This window comes from Muntiacus reevesi, chromosome 7, assembly GCF_963930625.1.
Source record: "Muntiacus reevesi chromosome 7, mMunRee1.1, whole genome shotgun sequence".
Classification (NCBI taxonomy): Eukaryota; Metazoa; Chordata; class Mammalia; order Artiodactyla; family Cervidae; genus Muntiacus; species Muntiacus reevesi.
Window position 1 is genome coordinate 69431949 of NC_089255.1, and position 15752 is coordinate 69447700.

Genomic DNA, 15752 nt, shown 5'->3' on the forward strand with positions numbered 1-15752 from the left:
TTTCCTTCTACTAATTTTTTTTTTTGCTTCTTTTTCCAGTTGTTTTAGGTGTAAAGTTAGATTGTCTATTTGATGTTTTTCTTGTTTCTTGAGGTATTGCTATAAACTTCCCTCTTAGAACTGCTTTTGCTGCATCCCATAGGTTTTGACCTGTCTCTTGAGAAATCTGTATGCAGGTCAGGAAGCAACAGTTAGAACTAGACATAGAACAACATACTGATTCCAAGTTGGGAAAGGAGTATGTCAAGGCTGTATATTGTCACCCTGCTTATTTAACTTATATGCAGAGTACATCATGAGAAACACTGGGCTGGATGAAGCATAAGCTGGAATCAAGATGGCTGGGAGAAATATCAATAACCTCAGATATGCAGATGACACCACCCTTATGGCAGAAAGAGACGAAGAACTAAAGAGCCTCTTGATGAAAGTGATAGAGGAGAGTAAAAAAGTAGGCCTAAAACTCAACATTCAGAAAACTAAGATCATGGCATCTGGTCGCATCACTTCATGGGAAATAGATGGGGAAACAGTGGAAATAGTGGCTGACTTTATTTTTTGGAGCTCAAAAATTATTTCAGATGGTGACTGAAGCCATGAAATTAAAATACGTTTGCTCCTTGGAAGAAAAGTTATGACCAACCTAGACAACATATTAAAAAGCAGAGATATTACTTTGCCAACAAAGGTCCATCTAGTCAAACTATGGTTTTTCCACTTGTCATGTATGGATGTGAGAATTAGACTATAAAGAGAGCTGAGTGCTGAGAAGAATTGATGCTTTTGAACTGTGGTATTGGAGAAGACTCTTGAGAGTTCCTTTGGACTGCAAGGAGATCCAACCAGTCCAGCCTAAAGGAAATCAGTCCTAAATATTCATTGGAAGGACTGATGTTGAAGCTGAAACTTCTGTACTTTGGCCACCTGTTGCAAAGAACTGACTCACTAGAAAAGATCCTGATGCCAATAAAGATTGAAGGCGGGAGGAGAAGGGAACGAAAGAGGCTGAGATGGTTGATTACCATCACTGACCCGATGGACATGAGTTTGAGTAAACTCTGGGAGTTGGTGATGAATAGGACGGCCTGGCATGATGCAGTACAAAGAGTTGGACATGACTGAGTGACTGAACTGAACTGAACTGATAGGTTTTGAATTGTTGTCTTTTCATTGTCATTTGTTTCTAGAAATTCTTTGATTTCCCTTTTGATTTCTTCAGTAACCTGTTGGTTATTTAGAAACGTGTTGTTTAATCTCCATGTGTTTGTGTTTCTTACAGTTTTTTTCTTGTAATTGATATCTAGTCTCATAGCGTTGTGGTCAGAGAAGATGCTTGATATGATTTCAGTTTTCTTGAATTTACTGAGGTTTGATTTGTGACCCAAGATGTGGTCTATCCTGGAGAATGTTCCATGTGCACTTGAGAAGAAGGTGTATTCTTCTGCATTTGGATGGAATGTCTTGAAGATATCAGTGAGATCCATTTCATGTAATGTATCATTTAAGACTTGTGTTTCCTTACTCATTTTCTGTTTGGTGATCTGTCCATTGGTGTGAGTTGGGTGTTAAAGACTCCTACTATTATTGTGTTACTGTCAATTTCTCCTTTATGTCTGTTAGTGTTTGTCCTATGTCTTGAGGTACTCCTATGTTGGGTGCATAGATATTTACAATTATGTCTTCCTCTTGGATTGATTCCTTATCATTATGTAGTGTTCTTCCATATCTCTTGTAATCTTCTTTATTTTAAGGTCTTATTTTGTCTGATATGAGGATTGCTACTCCAACTTTCTTTTGCTTCCCATATGCATGGAATATATTTTCCATCCTCTCACTTTCAGTCTATATGTGTCTTTAGGTCTGAAGTGGGTTTCTTTTAGACAGCATATATATGGGTCTTGTTATTGTATCCATCAGCCAGTCTGTGTCTTTTGGTTAGAGCATTTAACTCATTTACATTTAAAGTAACTATTGATATATATGTTCCTATTGCCATTTTCTTAATTGTTTGGGGTTGATTTTGTATATCTTTTTTCCTCTCTTGTATTTCTTAACTATATAAGTCCCTTTAACATTTGTTGTAAAGCTGGTTTGGTGGTACTGAATTCTCTTAACTTTTGCTTGTCTGAAAAGGTTTTTATTTCCCCATCAATTTTGAATGAGATCCTTGCCAGGTACAGTAATCTTGGTTGTAGATTGTTCCCTTTCAGTAATTTGAATACATCCTGCCATTCCCTTCTGGCCTGCAGAGTTTCTGCTGAAAGATCAGCTGTTAAGCATATGCGGTTTCCCTTGTATGTTACTTGTTGCTTTTCCCTTGCTGCTTTTAATATTCTTTCTTTGTGTTTAGTCTTTGTTGGTTTGATTAGTATGTTTCTTGGCATGTTTCTCCTTGGGTTTATCCTGTATGGGATTCTTTGTGCCTCTTGGACTTAATTGGCTGTTTCCTTTTCCATGTTGGGGAAATTTTCAACTATAATCTCTTCAAAAATTTTCTTATACCCTTTCTTTCTCTCTTCTTCTTCTGGGACCCCTATAATTTGCATGTTGATGTGTTTATATTGTCCCAGAAATCTCTGAGACTATCCTCAATTCTTTTCATTCTCCTTACTTTCTTCTGTTCTTCAGAAGTTATTTCCATCATTTTATCTTCCAGCTCAGTGATTCATTCTTCTGCTTCAGATATTCTGCTATTGATTCCTTCTAGGGTATTTTTAATTTCAGTAATTGTGTTGTGTCTGTATGTTTATTCTTTAATTCTTCTGGGTCTTTGTTAATTGATTCCTGCATTTTCTCCATTCTATTTTCAAGGTTTTTGATCATCTTTACTATCATTATTCTGAGTTCTTTTTCAGGTAGTTTGCCTATTTCCTCTTCATTTATTTGGACTTCTGTGTTTCTAGTTTGTTCCTTCATTTGTATAGTTTTTCTCTGCCTTTTCATTTTTTTTTTTTTTAACGTATTGTGTTTGAGGTCTCCTTTTCCTAGTCTTCAAGGTTGAATTCTTTCTTCCTTTTGGTTTCTGCCCTTCTAAGGTTGGTCCAGTGGTTTGTGTAAGCTTCATAAAGGGTGAGATTTGTGCTGAGTTTTTGTTTGTTTGTTTGTTTGTTTTTCCTCTTATGGGCAAGGCTGACTCAGGTGGTAATCCTGTCTGCTGATGATTCAGTTCAGTTCAGTTCAGTTGCTCAGTCATGTCAGACTCTTTGTGACCCCAGGACTGCAGCACACAAGGCTTCCCTGTCCATCATCAACTCCTGGAGCTTACTCAAACTCATATCCATCAAGTCAGTGATGCCATCCAACCATCTCATCCTGTCCGCCCCTTCTCCTCCTGCCTTCAATCTTTCCCAGCATCAGGGTCTTTTCTAGTGAGTCAGTTCTTTGCATCAGGTGGCCAAAGTAGTGAAGTTTCAGCTTCAGCATCAGTCCTTCCAATGAATATTTAGGACTGATTTCCTTTAGGATGGACTGGCTGGATCTCCTTGCTGTCCAAGGGACTCTCAAGAGTCTTCTCCAACACCACATTTCAAAACCATCAATTCTTCAGTGCTCAGCTTTCTTTATAGTCCAACTCTCTTACATCCGTACATGACTACTGGTAAAATGCTGATGATTGCGTTTGTATTTTTGTTTTGTTTGTTGTTTAGATGAGGTGTCCTGCACAGGGTGCTACTGGTGGTTGGGTGATGCCAGGTCTTGCATTCAAGTGGTTTCCTTTGTGTGAGTTCTCACTGTTTGATACTCCCTAGGGTTAGTTCCACTAGCAAAGTAATGCTCAAAATTCTCCAAGCCAGGCTTCAACAGTACGTGAACTATGAACTTCCAGATTCAAGCTGGATTTAGAAAAGGCAGAGGAACCAGAAATCAAATTGCCAACATCCGTTGGATCATCGAAAAAGCAAGAGAGTTCCAGAAAAACATCTACTTCTGCTTTACTGACTATGCTAAATCCTTACAACAAACTGTGGAAAATTCTGGACATGAAACAACAGACTGGTTCCAAATAAGGAAAGGAGTACGTCAAGGCTGTATATTGTCACCCTGCTTATTTAACTTATGTGCAGAGTACCTCATGAGAAATGCTGGACTGGATGAAGCACAAGCTGGAATCAAGATTGCCTGGAGAAACATCAATAGCCTCAGATATGTAGATGGCACCACCCTTATGGCAGAAAGCAGAGAAGATCTAAAGAGCCCCTTGATGAAAGGGAAAGAGGAGAGTGAAAAAAGTAAGCTTAAAACTCACCATTCAGAAAACTAAGATCATGGCATCTGGTCCCATCACTTCATGGCAAATAGATGGGGAAACAATGGAAAGAGTGACAGACTATTTTTTGGGAGCTCCAGAATCACTGCAGATGGTGACTGCAGCCATGAAATTAAAAGATGCTTGCTCCTTGGAAGAAAAGTTTTGACTAACCTAGACAGCATACTAAAAAGCAGAGACATTACTTTGGCAACAAAAGTCCATCTAGTGAAAGCTTTGGTATTTCCAGTAGTCATGTATGGATGTGAGAGTTGGACTATAAAGAAAGCTGAGTGCTGAAGGATTGATGCTTTTGAAGTGTGGTGTTGGAGAAGACTCTTGAGAGTGCCTTGGACAGCAAGGAGATCTAACCAGTCCATCCTAAAAGAAATCAGTCCTAAATATTCATTGGAAGGACTGATGCTGAAGCTGAAACTTCAGTACTCTGGCCACCTGATGGGAAGAGCTGACTCATTTGAAAAGACCCTGATGCTGGTAAAGATTGAAGGCGGGAGGAGAAGGGACGACAGAGGATGAGATGGTTGGGTGGCATCACCGACTCAGTGGACATGAGTTTGAGTAAGCTCCAGGAGCTGGTGATGGACAGGGAAGCCTGACCTGCTGCAGTCCATGGAGTCAGAAAGCTGAACACAACTGAGTGACTGAACTGAACTGAACTGAGGGTTAGTTCTCTGGTAGTCTAGGATCTTGGAGTCAGTGCTCCCACTCCAAAGGCTCAGGGCTTGATCTATATCTTCCCACTATACTGTAAATCCTGTGCAGTACTGGGTACATGTCTGGTTCATCACTATGATGTCTTCATCAAATGTGATATAACTCCCAGTGGCTCAACTCGTAAAGAATCCACCACACCCACATCAAGAAATCCAAACAGGCAGAAGCTCAAGGTCAAGGAAACTCCCCGGTGCCATGGAAAGAACAGGAGTTTCTGAGGCAGGCTGGCCACCATTCTCTTAAGAAACCTGAAGTGCTTTCCAAGACTTCTCAAGTCTCCACTTCCCAGTTCATAAAATGGGGAGAAGCTAGTCGTGTCTGCAAAGCTCCTAGTGTCTGGTGTATTTCTTAATGGTGGATTTAATCAGTTTATTATGATAAGCATTAATAACTACATAGTCATTGATATTAAGAAATTCAAGATAACCGAATTAGATTGACAGTTTAATAACTTGCTCAATCTAAAACAAATTCATTTAGAGCATCATTTTACAAATTTGAAAAAAAAACATGTAATGCTATTTCTTAACCATGAGTTTAAAAAATGAATAATGTTACCTTTGCTTTTATTCTCTTAAATTTATTTTTTTCAATTAATCAAATAGGAATAATACATTAGCTTTAATAGTACTGCTCCATTACCTAAATGGTACTATTTTTAAACTGAGCTCTATCTATATTCTCTCTATGTTGTCATCCTGAAAGTAAATGTAAATATGCCCCACACTTAAAATATTACCACAGAGAAAATCTTTGAAATTTTATATTTTGCTTATTAAATTTGAGTAGAGAATTCTGTATAACCATTATCATTTCAACTAATATTAATAGTAACTGAGCATGTAAAACTTTATTATATAAACACACCACACTCATATAATACCACTAATAATTACCTATAATGTTTTTTGTTTCAACTAACCTTTTGGGTTTTTTTTCACTTTTAGACCACAGCAATGAAAAAAATAATGTATTACAATATGCGTATAAAAACTGTTCAGAGGCATCTTAATGAAGATCTTGAAAAACTGAATGATCGAAAATGTAAATTACAGAAGTTGCCAGAAGAACGAATAAAATTATTCAACTTTTTGAAAAAAAATGTAAGATAATATTGTAAAATTTCAGTAGCCATGTCTTAAGAAAACTGGCAGATGGCATTATCTTTTAAATTTTTTATGTATATATAGAATTATACATATACATTAGTACCAAGTTTCAAGTAAGTTTGCCCTGAAAATGTTTTGATTCTAGGTATTTAACTCGACTTCATTCTGTGCTTAGAAGTCTGCAATTTAAAAAGGGCATAGGCTTATTAATTTACAAAATTTTAAAAATGCTGGGTAATTCAATATGATTCACTGAGTTATAGACATCTATGAGACTTGTTTCACTGCATTTTTATTAGATACCTGCAGGCTGTGCTCAAAATTCATATTTTGTCTAAAGAGCTAAAATATTCCTTTACTAACACTATTAAGGTATACAACGTGGTGGGAACTTTATAATAAGCTATACTTTAGTAGTTATATGTTCCTTTTTTATTTAGAATAAATTGAATTTCCTTTGTTAAAAGTAGATTCTGAAAAATGAAGAATTACCTCAAAACAGAATTTTGTATGTATAAGAATTTATTGTATTTAAAAAGTATAGGAAAATAATGGTTTATTTAAAAAATAGTGTTACAAAAATAGTCACACTACTTGGGAGTAGGAGAATTGAGTCCTTACTTTATACTTTACCAAAAGCTAATATAATGGGGGAAAAGAATTAAATGTAAAAATAAAATCATAAAAAGGCAGAGAATATATAGATTAATATATTTAACTGCTCTCAGTCTGCCAAATAAGAAAAATACTATAAACTCTAGAAAAACACTAAAAAATCCATGAAGAAAAGAATTAAGATTTGATTTTAAAAAGGTGCTTTTGTACTATAAAGAATCATTAATGAAAATAGATAATAGATGTCAATCTGAAAATTTTTGTTTAGGATAAAGGTACTCATAAACAAAACAAAAAGGAAATATCCAGATAGAAAAATTGAACAAATTCCATGAACTTTCATTTTACAATAGAAGAAATAAAACTGACTAATAAACATTTGAAAGAAGACCCCAGTCTGACTGTTAATTTCTGGGTATGAAATAAGACAACAAGCAACCACTTTCACCTATAAATTTGTCACAGCATGCCTGGTAAAGATGCATGTGTGCATGCTCAGTCGCTTCTGACTCTTTGCTACCCCTTGGACTGTAGCCCACTAGGTTCCTCTGTCCATGGGATTTTTTCAGCAAGAATACTGGAATGGGTTGTCATTTCCTACTCCAGTGACTGCAATGGATTGTCGTTTCCTACTCCAGGGGTTCTTCACAACCCAGGGACTGAACTCGAGTCTCCTGCATCTCCTGCATTGGCAGGCGGATTCTTACTCCTGAGCCACCTGGGAAGCCCACCCAGTGAAGATGGGTGTGACTGTTACTCCACTGATGAGGGTGTAATTGGGTCACATGTATTACTAACAGTCTAAAAATGCTCCTAGCCTTTGACCTAGTAAATCTACTACTAGATTCGGATAAATACTTATATAGAAGAGTATTCATCACTGTGCTATTAATAATAATAAAAACTGGAAACTACCTCAATGTTTAAATTTAAAAAGAGAGCAAGAATTATTCATTCTTAAGATAGAATGGTATGTAGCAATTAAAAACCAAGTTTTTAAATACATTTAATACTGTTTCTGAAATGAACAAGTTTAAATTCAATTATAGTCAAAAATATTCTTTTTTTTTTCATTTATTTTTATTATTTGGAGGTTAATTACTTCACAACATTGCAGTGGGTTTTGTCATACATTGACATGAATCAGCCATGGAGTTTACATTCTTAAAGTTAAAACATTAACATAATTTAAATTATTTATTTGAATAAAAAGTCACAGGAGAACCAGTATATGAAAATCACTCTTTATCTGCCATTTTCGTGTGCAAATGGGTATATTAATGTGTGAAAAATAATAACTAAAGGTTATGTAAACTACAGACAGTTTTATAAAATATGCTTCCTTAGTTTTTTAACAACTATATATAGCCATTACAGAGAAGGGAGTAGAGAAACAACAAATTAGTCTATTTGTACACACCTCTCTGTGTACAGTGCAATTTATCTTGAAATCCATCCTACAAGACTGGGATTAGGGTAAGGCAAATGGGGCACTCACTCTGGGCTCAAAATTTAAGGGAAGGTCCAAAACCTCCGTAATAAAGATAAATCTTATACTTTAATATAATACATTTAAAAAATACCAATGAATGCAAAAAAGTCCTTTATGAACAAAAAAAATCCCAAATATCAATAGTTATGTTGATAACTATTGTGCAGAGTCATATAGGAGACTGAGGCAAAGAGAAAAATGTGCACTGCTATACCCATGCTTTTTTGTATTTTCTGTTAATTTTTCCCAGAATACCAAAGTAGTTGAAAAAGTGAAAATTAGGAGTGGTAAAAGTCACATTATTTCTAGTTTAGATATTTTCTTCGTATCAAAACCAGCATTTCTTATCATTTTACTTTAATGGAAGCTAACTCGTCAATAATATTTTAAAATTTACTTCTTTGGTTTTCATTTTTTTTTTTTCCATATTTTTAATTGAGAGGACAGCTATGTTTGAAGTAGTTAATATTGTCTTTAATTTGGGCAAGAGAAACTGGGTGACTGAACTTGAACTAAAGTTATAATCATGTGTTTGCCATGGTTTTATGAAGTTTGACTTATTTGTCTCTAGGTTTCTACTTTACTAATTTAATATTTAATAGATTACACTAAATGATTTTGCTCTCTGGCACATTGATTTCAACAGTTGGAACGGGAACTGACTGAACTCAAAGGATCTGGCAAAGCACACAATGATAGATCCAATAACAATAAAGTACCTGAGCTTGAAAAATCAAAAATCTGTGAAACTGTCTCAGAAGAACCAAGTCTTCAACAGAAGATAGTGATCAAACTAAATGCCTTGAATGAAAGGGTAACATTCTGGAACAAAAAACTAGATGAGTATGTTTAATGAATTATCTAGTTGTTCAAATTTGAAACATGAAGATAAAGAAAGTTCTAGGTCATTAGTTGAGCCCAATTCTCTCCTTCAGGAATGGAAAGAATTACAGCATGAAATACAACACAAGATGTGTTTCCAGCCCAGTTCTTAGGAGAGATGGGCATCTCTGGTTCAAAGCTAAATTTAGTTTTTTACAGAGGCAATACTTTACTAGAAACAGTGCATTTCCTTTGAGTGGCTTCTTGTCACACCGTTACTCTAGTATCTGCAAACTGAAAACATTATTTTTTTTAACATGAGCTGCTACTGGTGCAGAAACTCACAACATAGAGGAGACTGGGCAAAGCACATATAAAAGTTGTCTGGAAATATGTAGAAACAAACTCAGGTTGAGTATCAACTAGAAACAGAAATCAAGAAGACTTAGTAAGTCTGTGAGTTTCCTTTTACTTAGAGGGCACTAAGTGAATAAGTTAGTTTGCCCTGTAATAATACTAGCAAAATAATAACTAATACTTACTGAGTTCTTCCTCAGTGCCAAATTCTTTTCTAAGAGCTTTACATATATTTTGCATATAATCCTCAAAAAGGCCTATTCAGGTATAAGTACTATCAATAATATTATTTTCTGAGAAATTGCAGTAGAAAAATATTGTGATTTGTCTAAAATCTGAGAATCATAAATGGTAAAGCCAGGAGTCTTCTAATCTTCACTTATTCTGAGATTAACAAAATTTGAGGTGATTGTAATTGCCAAAAATAGAATGTCTTTTACTTGGTTTAACTGTTAACACCAGCTTTCTTTATCCACTGATGAAAGCCTTATATTTTGACATCAACTTAGAAAAATCTATCACGAATTTTAGTGTTGTGATTTTTAGATAATTTTAATGTTTCCTTTTTTCTTAAATAGAATTGAAGCAATTTATCGTATTGAAGTAAAACGAAAGAAGAAAAGTCATAGTTTATTAATCCCATTTTTGTTAATTGAATTGGAGACGGTGGGAAATATCCACTTTGAAGAAGGCACTCGATCTGATGACTGGTAAATCTTTTGAAATTTAGTTATAGCTTTAAAACTAATCTTAAGTGCTTAGAATCATAGACCAAAATATCAACTTATAAAAACCTTAAAATGTCCCATTTCAACACACTTTCCATATAGAGTATTCATCAACTGAAAACTGGCAGTTACTTACTTTCAGTTCAGTTCAGTTCATTTCAGTCGCTCAGTCGTGTCCAACTCTTTGCGACCCCAAAGCACGCCAGGCCTCCCTGTCCATCACAAACTCCCAGAGTTTACTCAAACTCATGCCCCTCGAGTCGGTGATGCCATCCAGCCATTTCATCCTCTGTCGTCCCCTTCTCCTCCTGCCCCCAATCCCTCCCAGCATCAGGGTCTTTTCCAATGAGTCAGCTCTTCGCATCAGGTGGCCAAAGTACTGGAGTTTCAGCTTCAGCATCAGTCTTTCCAATGAACACCCAGGACTTATCTCCTTCAGGATGGACTGGTTGGATCTCCTTGCAGTCCAAGGGACTCTCAAGAGTCTTCTCCAACATCATAGTTCAAAAGCATCAATTTTTCGGCGCTCAGCTTTCTTCACAGTCCAACTCTCACATCCATATATGACCACTGGAAAAACCATAGCCTTGACCAGACGGACCTTTGTTGGCAAAGTAATGTCTCTGCTTTTTAATATGTTATCTAGGTTAGTCATAACTTTCCTTCCAATGAGTAAGCATCTTTTAATTTCATGACTGCAGTCACCATCTGCAGTGATTTTGGAGCCCAAAAAAATAAAGTCTGACACTGTTTCCACTGTCTCCCCATCTATTTCCCATGAGGTGATGGGACCTGATGCCATGATCTTAGTTTTCTAATGTTAACCTTTAAGCCAACTTTTTCACTCTCTTCTCCTCTTTCACTTTCATCAAGAGGCTTTTTAGTTCCTCTTCACTTTCTGCCATAAGGGTGGTGTCATCTGCCTATCTGAGGTTACTGATATTTCTCCCGGCAATCTTGATTCCAGCTTGTGCTTCATCCAGTCCAGCATTTCTCATGATGTACTCTGCATGTAAGTTAAATAAGCAGGGTGACAATATACAGCCTTGATGTACTCCTTTTCCTATTTGGAGCCAGTCTGTTGTTCCATGTCCAGTTCTAACTGTTGCTTCTTGACCTGCATACAGGTTTCTCAAGAGGCAGGTCAGGTGGTCTGGTATTCCCATCTCCTTCAGAATTTTCCACAGTTTATTGTTATCCACACAGTCGAAGGCTTTGGTGTAGTCAATAAAGCAGAAATAGATGTTTTTCTGGAACTCTCTTGCTTTTTCGATGATCCAGCGGATATTGGCAATTTGATCTCTGGTTCCTCTGCCTTTTCTAAAACCAGCTTGAACATCTGGACGTTCTTGGTTCACGTATTGCTGACGCCTGACTTGGAGAACTTTGAGCATTCCTTTACTAGCGTGTGAGATGAGTGCTGTTTGCGGTAGTTTGAGCATTCTTTGGGATTGCCTTTCTTAGGGATTGGAATGAAAACAGACCTTTTCCAGTGCTGTGGCCACTGCTGAGTTTTCCAAATTTGCTGGCATACTGAGTGCAGCACTTTCACAGCATCATCTTTTAGGATTTGAAATAGCTCAACTGGAATTCCATCACATCCACTAGCTTTGTTCGTATTGATGCTTTCTAAGGCCCATTTGACTTCATATTCCAGGATATCTGGCTCTAGGTGAGTGATCACACCATTGTGATTATCTGGGTCGTGAAGATCTTTTTTGTACAGTTCTTCTGTGTATTCTTGCTACCTCTTCTTAATATCTTCTGCTTCTGTTAGGTCCATACCATTTCTGTCCTTTATTGAGCCCATTTTTGCATGAAATGTTCCCTTGGTGTCTCTAGTTTTCTTGAAGAGATCTCTAGTCTTTCCCATTCTGTTGTTTTCTTCTATTTCTTTGCACTGATCACTGAGGAAGGCTTTCTTATCTCTTGTGCTGTTCTTTGGAACTCTGCTTTCAAATAGGAATATCTTTCCTTTTCTCCTTTACTTTTATACTCCTTTACTGTGAAACTTCTCTTCGTTTCACAGCTATTTGTAAGGCCTCCTCAGACAACCATTTTGCCTTTTTGCATTTCTTTTCCATTGGGATGGTCTTGATCCCTGTCTCCTGTACAATGTCACAAACCTCTGTCCATTGTTCATCAGGCACTCTGTCTATCAGATCTAGTCCCTTAAATCTATTTCTCACTTCCACTGTATGTTCATAAGGGATTTGATTTAGGTCATACCTGAATGGTAGGTTTTCCCTACTTTCTTCAGTTTAAGTCTGAATTTGGCAATAAGGAGTTCATGATCTGAGCCTCAGTCAGCTCCCGGTCTTGTTTTTGCTGATTGTATAAGTGAAGTCACTCAGTTGTGTCCGACTCTTTGCGACCCCGTGAGCTGTAGCCTAACAGGCTCCTCCATCCATGGGATTCTCCAGGCAAGAATACTGGAGTGGGTTACCATTTCCTTCTCCAGGGGATCTTCCCAGCCGAGGGATCTAACCCGGGTCTCCCGCATTGGAGGCAGATGCTTTAACCTCTGAGCCACAAGTGAAGCCCTGCTGACTGTATAGAGCTTCCTCATCTTTGGCTGCAAAGAATATAATCAATCTGATTTTGGTGTTGACCGTCTGGTGATGTCCATGTGTAGAGTCTTCTCTTGAGTTGTTGGAAGAGGGTGTTTGCTATGACCAGTGCGTTCTCTTGGCAAAACTCTATTAGCCTTTGCCCTGCTTCATTCCGTACTCCAAGGCCAAATTTGCCTGTTACTCCAGGTGTTTCTTGACTTCCTATTTTTGCATTCCTGTCCCCTATAATGAAAAGGACATCTTTTTGGGGTCTTAGTTCTAAAAGATCTTATAGGTCTTCATAGAACCGTTCAACTTCAGCTTCTTCAGCGTTACTGGGTGGGGCATAGGCTTGGATTACCATGATATTGAATGGTTTGCTGTGGAAACGAATAATTTACACCTATACATTTCTCTGTTTACACAATTGCCATGCACCAACGTGGAAACATCCTAATAGTAATTCTTTACTTTTTACTCAATTTCCCTTAGCCCACGAGCAGAATATAATTTAGAAAAGTTTATGGTCAAGAATTCATTTTATGTATGTCTATACTGTTTATTTCTGAACTGAATATAGCCCTGGTTTCTGACTACTGGGTGAGAAGCTAGAGCAGAAAAGGAATGGCAAAGCAGGATTGGCAGCAGCAGGTTGCAAACACTGGAGGATGCTGCCTAGTGTATTTTCTGGCAGTCCACAATCAGAGTCAAACTAGTTACCTAGAACTATCTAGAGTCAGGGTACACATAGACTTTATGAGTTTTAAAATAAGGCAGATACTTAAAAACTAGGAATTCAGGTGAAAAGTCCATCTGGACAAAAACAGAACAGCCACCCCAAACAGAAGCCGGAATCAGGCATCTACACTTCAGAATCAAGGCCTAATGGTAGACACAAGGAAGTGGTTGTGTTGCTTCCGCTAGAGTGTGTGTATGTGTGTGTGTGTGTGTGTGTGTGCACAGTCACTCAGTCGGTCCAACTCTTTGCAACCCCATGAACTGTAGTCCACCAGGTTTCTCTGTCCATGGCATTTCCCAGGCAAAAATACTGGAGTGGGTTGCCATTTCCTACTCCAGGGCATTTTCCTGACGCTGGGATTGAAACTGTGTCTCCTGCTGAGCCATTGGGGAAGCCCAACTAGTGGGTACAGCCCTCAAAAATGATCCTAAAAAAGAGCCTTGGCACAAAAATGTCATAATTACAACTTTCACATTTCTGCAATCACTTTCTCAAAATCAAGAAGCCTATGAATGAGCTGAAGATTTCCCTCAAACTCTAGAAGCATATTGCAAACTTGGATTGTGGAGAGAAACCAGGAAACATTTAAAGCTACAGAATGGACTTGGTATTTCACCCCCGAGGATGGTTTTACTCACAGTCAGTGTTGAAATAAATACTGATTTTTGTGGACTAAAATGCAAAACTTCAGTAACTTTTAGAAAAGAAACATGTCTGAAAGTATCTGCCTGCAATGCAGGAGCTGCAGGTAGACACGGGTCTGATCCCTGGGTAGGAAAGATCCCCTTGAAAAAAGCATGGCAACCTGCTCCAGTATTCTTTCCTGGAGAATTTCATGGACAGAGGAACCTGGCAGGCCACAGTCCGTGGCTTTGCAAAGAGTTGGACACGACTGAAGTGACTTAGCACTGCAGCAAGCATGCACACACTTTAAGCAAAGCCCCTGATTCTATTAGATGAGGCTCTAACTCACTTTTGTGAGTAAAAGCTACTGAAGGTTCCTGGGGAACTTTGGTGGAAAAGTATAAGACACCCTGCCCACAGGAAAAGGAATATTTTTAAATATTTTCTTTTGTATCAGTACACCCATTTGCCCAGTGATTATCACTGTTTGTTTAACCACATAATTTGTTTTTTGTGTACAAACAGAAAAGGTGGGGTTCCCTGGTGGCTCAGATGGTAAAGAATCTGCCTACAATGCAGGAGACCTGGGTTGGATGCCTAGGTCGGGGAACAGCCCCTGGAGAAAGGAAGGCAACCCACTCCAGTATTCTTACCTGGAGAACCCCATGGACAGAGGAGCCTGACGGCCTACAGTCCTTGGGTCGCAAAGAGTTGGACAAGACTGAGCAACTATCACTTTCACTTTTCATATAAAAAGTGCCTTTTCATATAAAAGTTACTCATCCCACTTTCCTTGTAAACAAGTAGAGGCCTTGATTTTTCCAGTATAAGAATTGGATGGTGTCTCTTGCAGGATGTGTGCATCTTTCTTCAGTCATTCATTTGTATTCACTCAACCTACATGACTTGTTTTTTCGTCCTTTCTTTTTAACTTACCACAAAGAAAGCTCTTTACAAAACAAGTAGATTAACTTTTACAAAAATATGTATAAGCAAGATAACTAAAAAGCCATTTAGGTAACCGTATCAGCCTGATAGTAATTTAAATAGCTTTGGTGGATTTTTAATAAGCATTAATAATTGTTTACTTGATTTTACTAAGAATAACCTGGATCCATTTTAAGGAGACCATCAGATATATGTTGGCAGCATTTCAAGGACTGTTGGTTACTTTTACCATACTACAAGCTTGACGACTATCTTAGCCCTGATCTTTTATGTATATTAAGAAATATAAATATTTTTACATTTATAAAAATATAGAAAAATAAAAAAATTAGAAAAATAAAAACAGTTGTTCAAATGCTTTAAATTACTCTATGTGGCACATAAGTAGTAACTTTATTTAAACACTAATCATTAGTAATATTTTTAAAGCCAATGGTTTACCATTTAAATAAAAAGTACTGGAATAGAGCTAGAACTATAAAATTTATATAACTATAAGTATAAACTAGAAAATATAAAGTTTTATGTCAAAAAAACCTTTATAGTACAAGAGCATTGCAGATTTCTAATTGTGTATCGCTGAATATTTCTTAGCTTCATTTCTTTTATAAAATTAAAGGGCTTTATTTTTCAGTTTAAAAAAGTCCCGACTTTACAGAGACTTGCCTGTTGAGTAGACTGTTGCCACTATAGCATTTTCATTACAGATCATATTATTTACCTATGCATTGCCAATTTAGTTGTCTATTGACATCAGACAACATTTATCAAATGAGGACTCCAAA

The 15752-nt window shown here is 37.1% G+C and overlaps 1 protein-coding gene across 1 annotated transcript in view; it reads left to right on the top strand.

The window, feature by feature from the left end:
• LRRC9 (leucine rich repeat containing 9) overlaps window positions 1-15752 on the top strand; it is a 103280-nt gene that overhangs the window by 15653 nt on the left and 71875 nt on the right. Inside the window, exons 7-9 of the mRNA XM_065940612.1 lie at window positions 5929-6084; window positions 8844-9040; window positions 9955-10086. Of these exons, the coding sequence (XP_065796684.1) occupies window positions 5929-6084; window positions 8844-9040; window positions 9955-10086 (485 nt within the window). The remainder of the gene's footprint in view (window positions 1-5928; window positions 6085-8843; window positions 9041-9954; window positions 10087-15752) is intronic.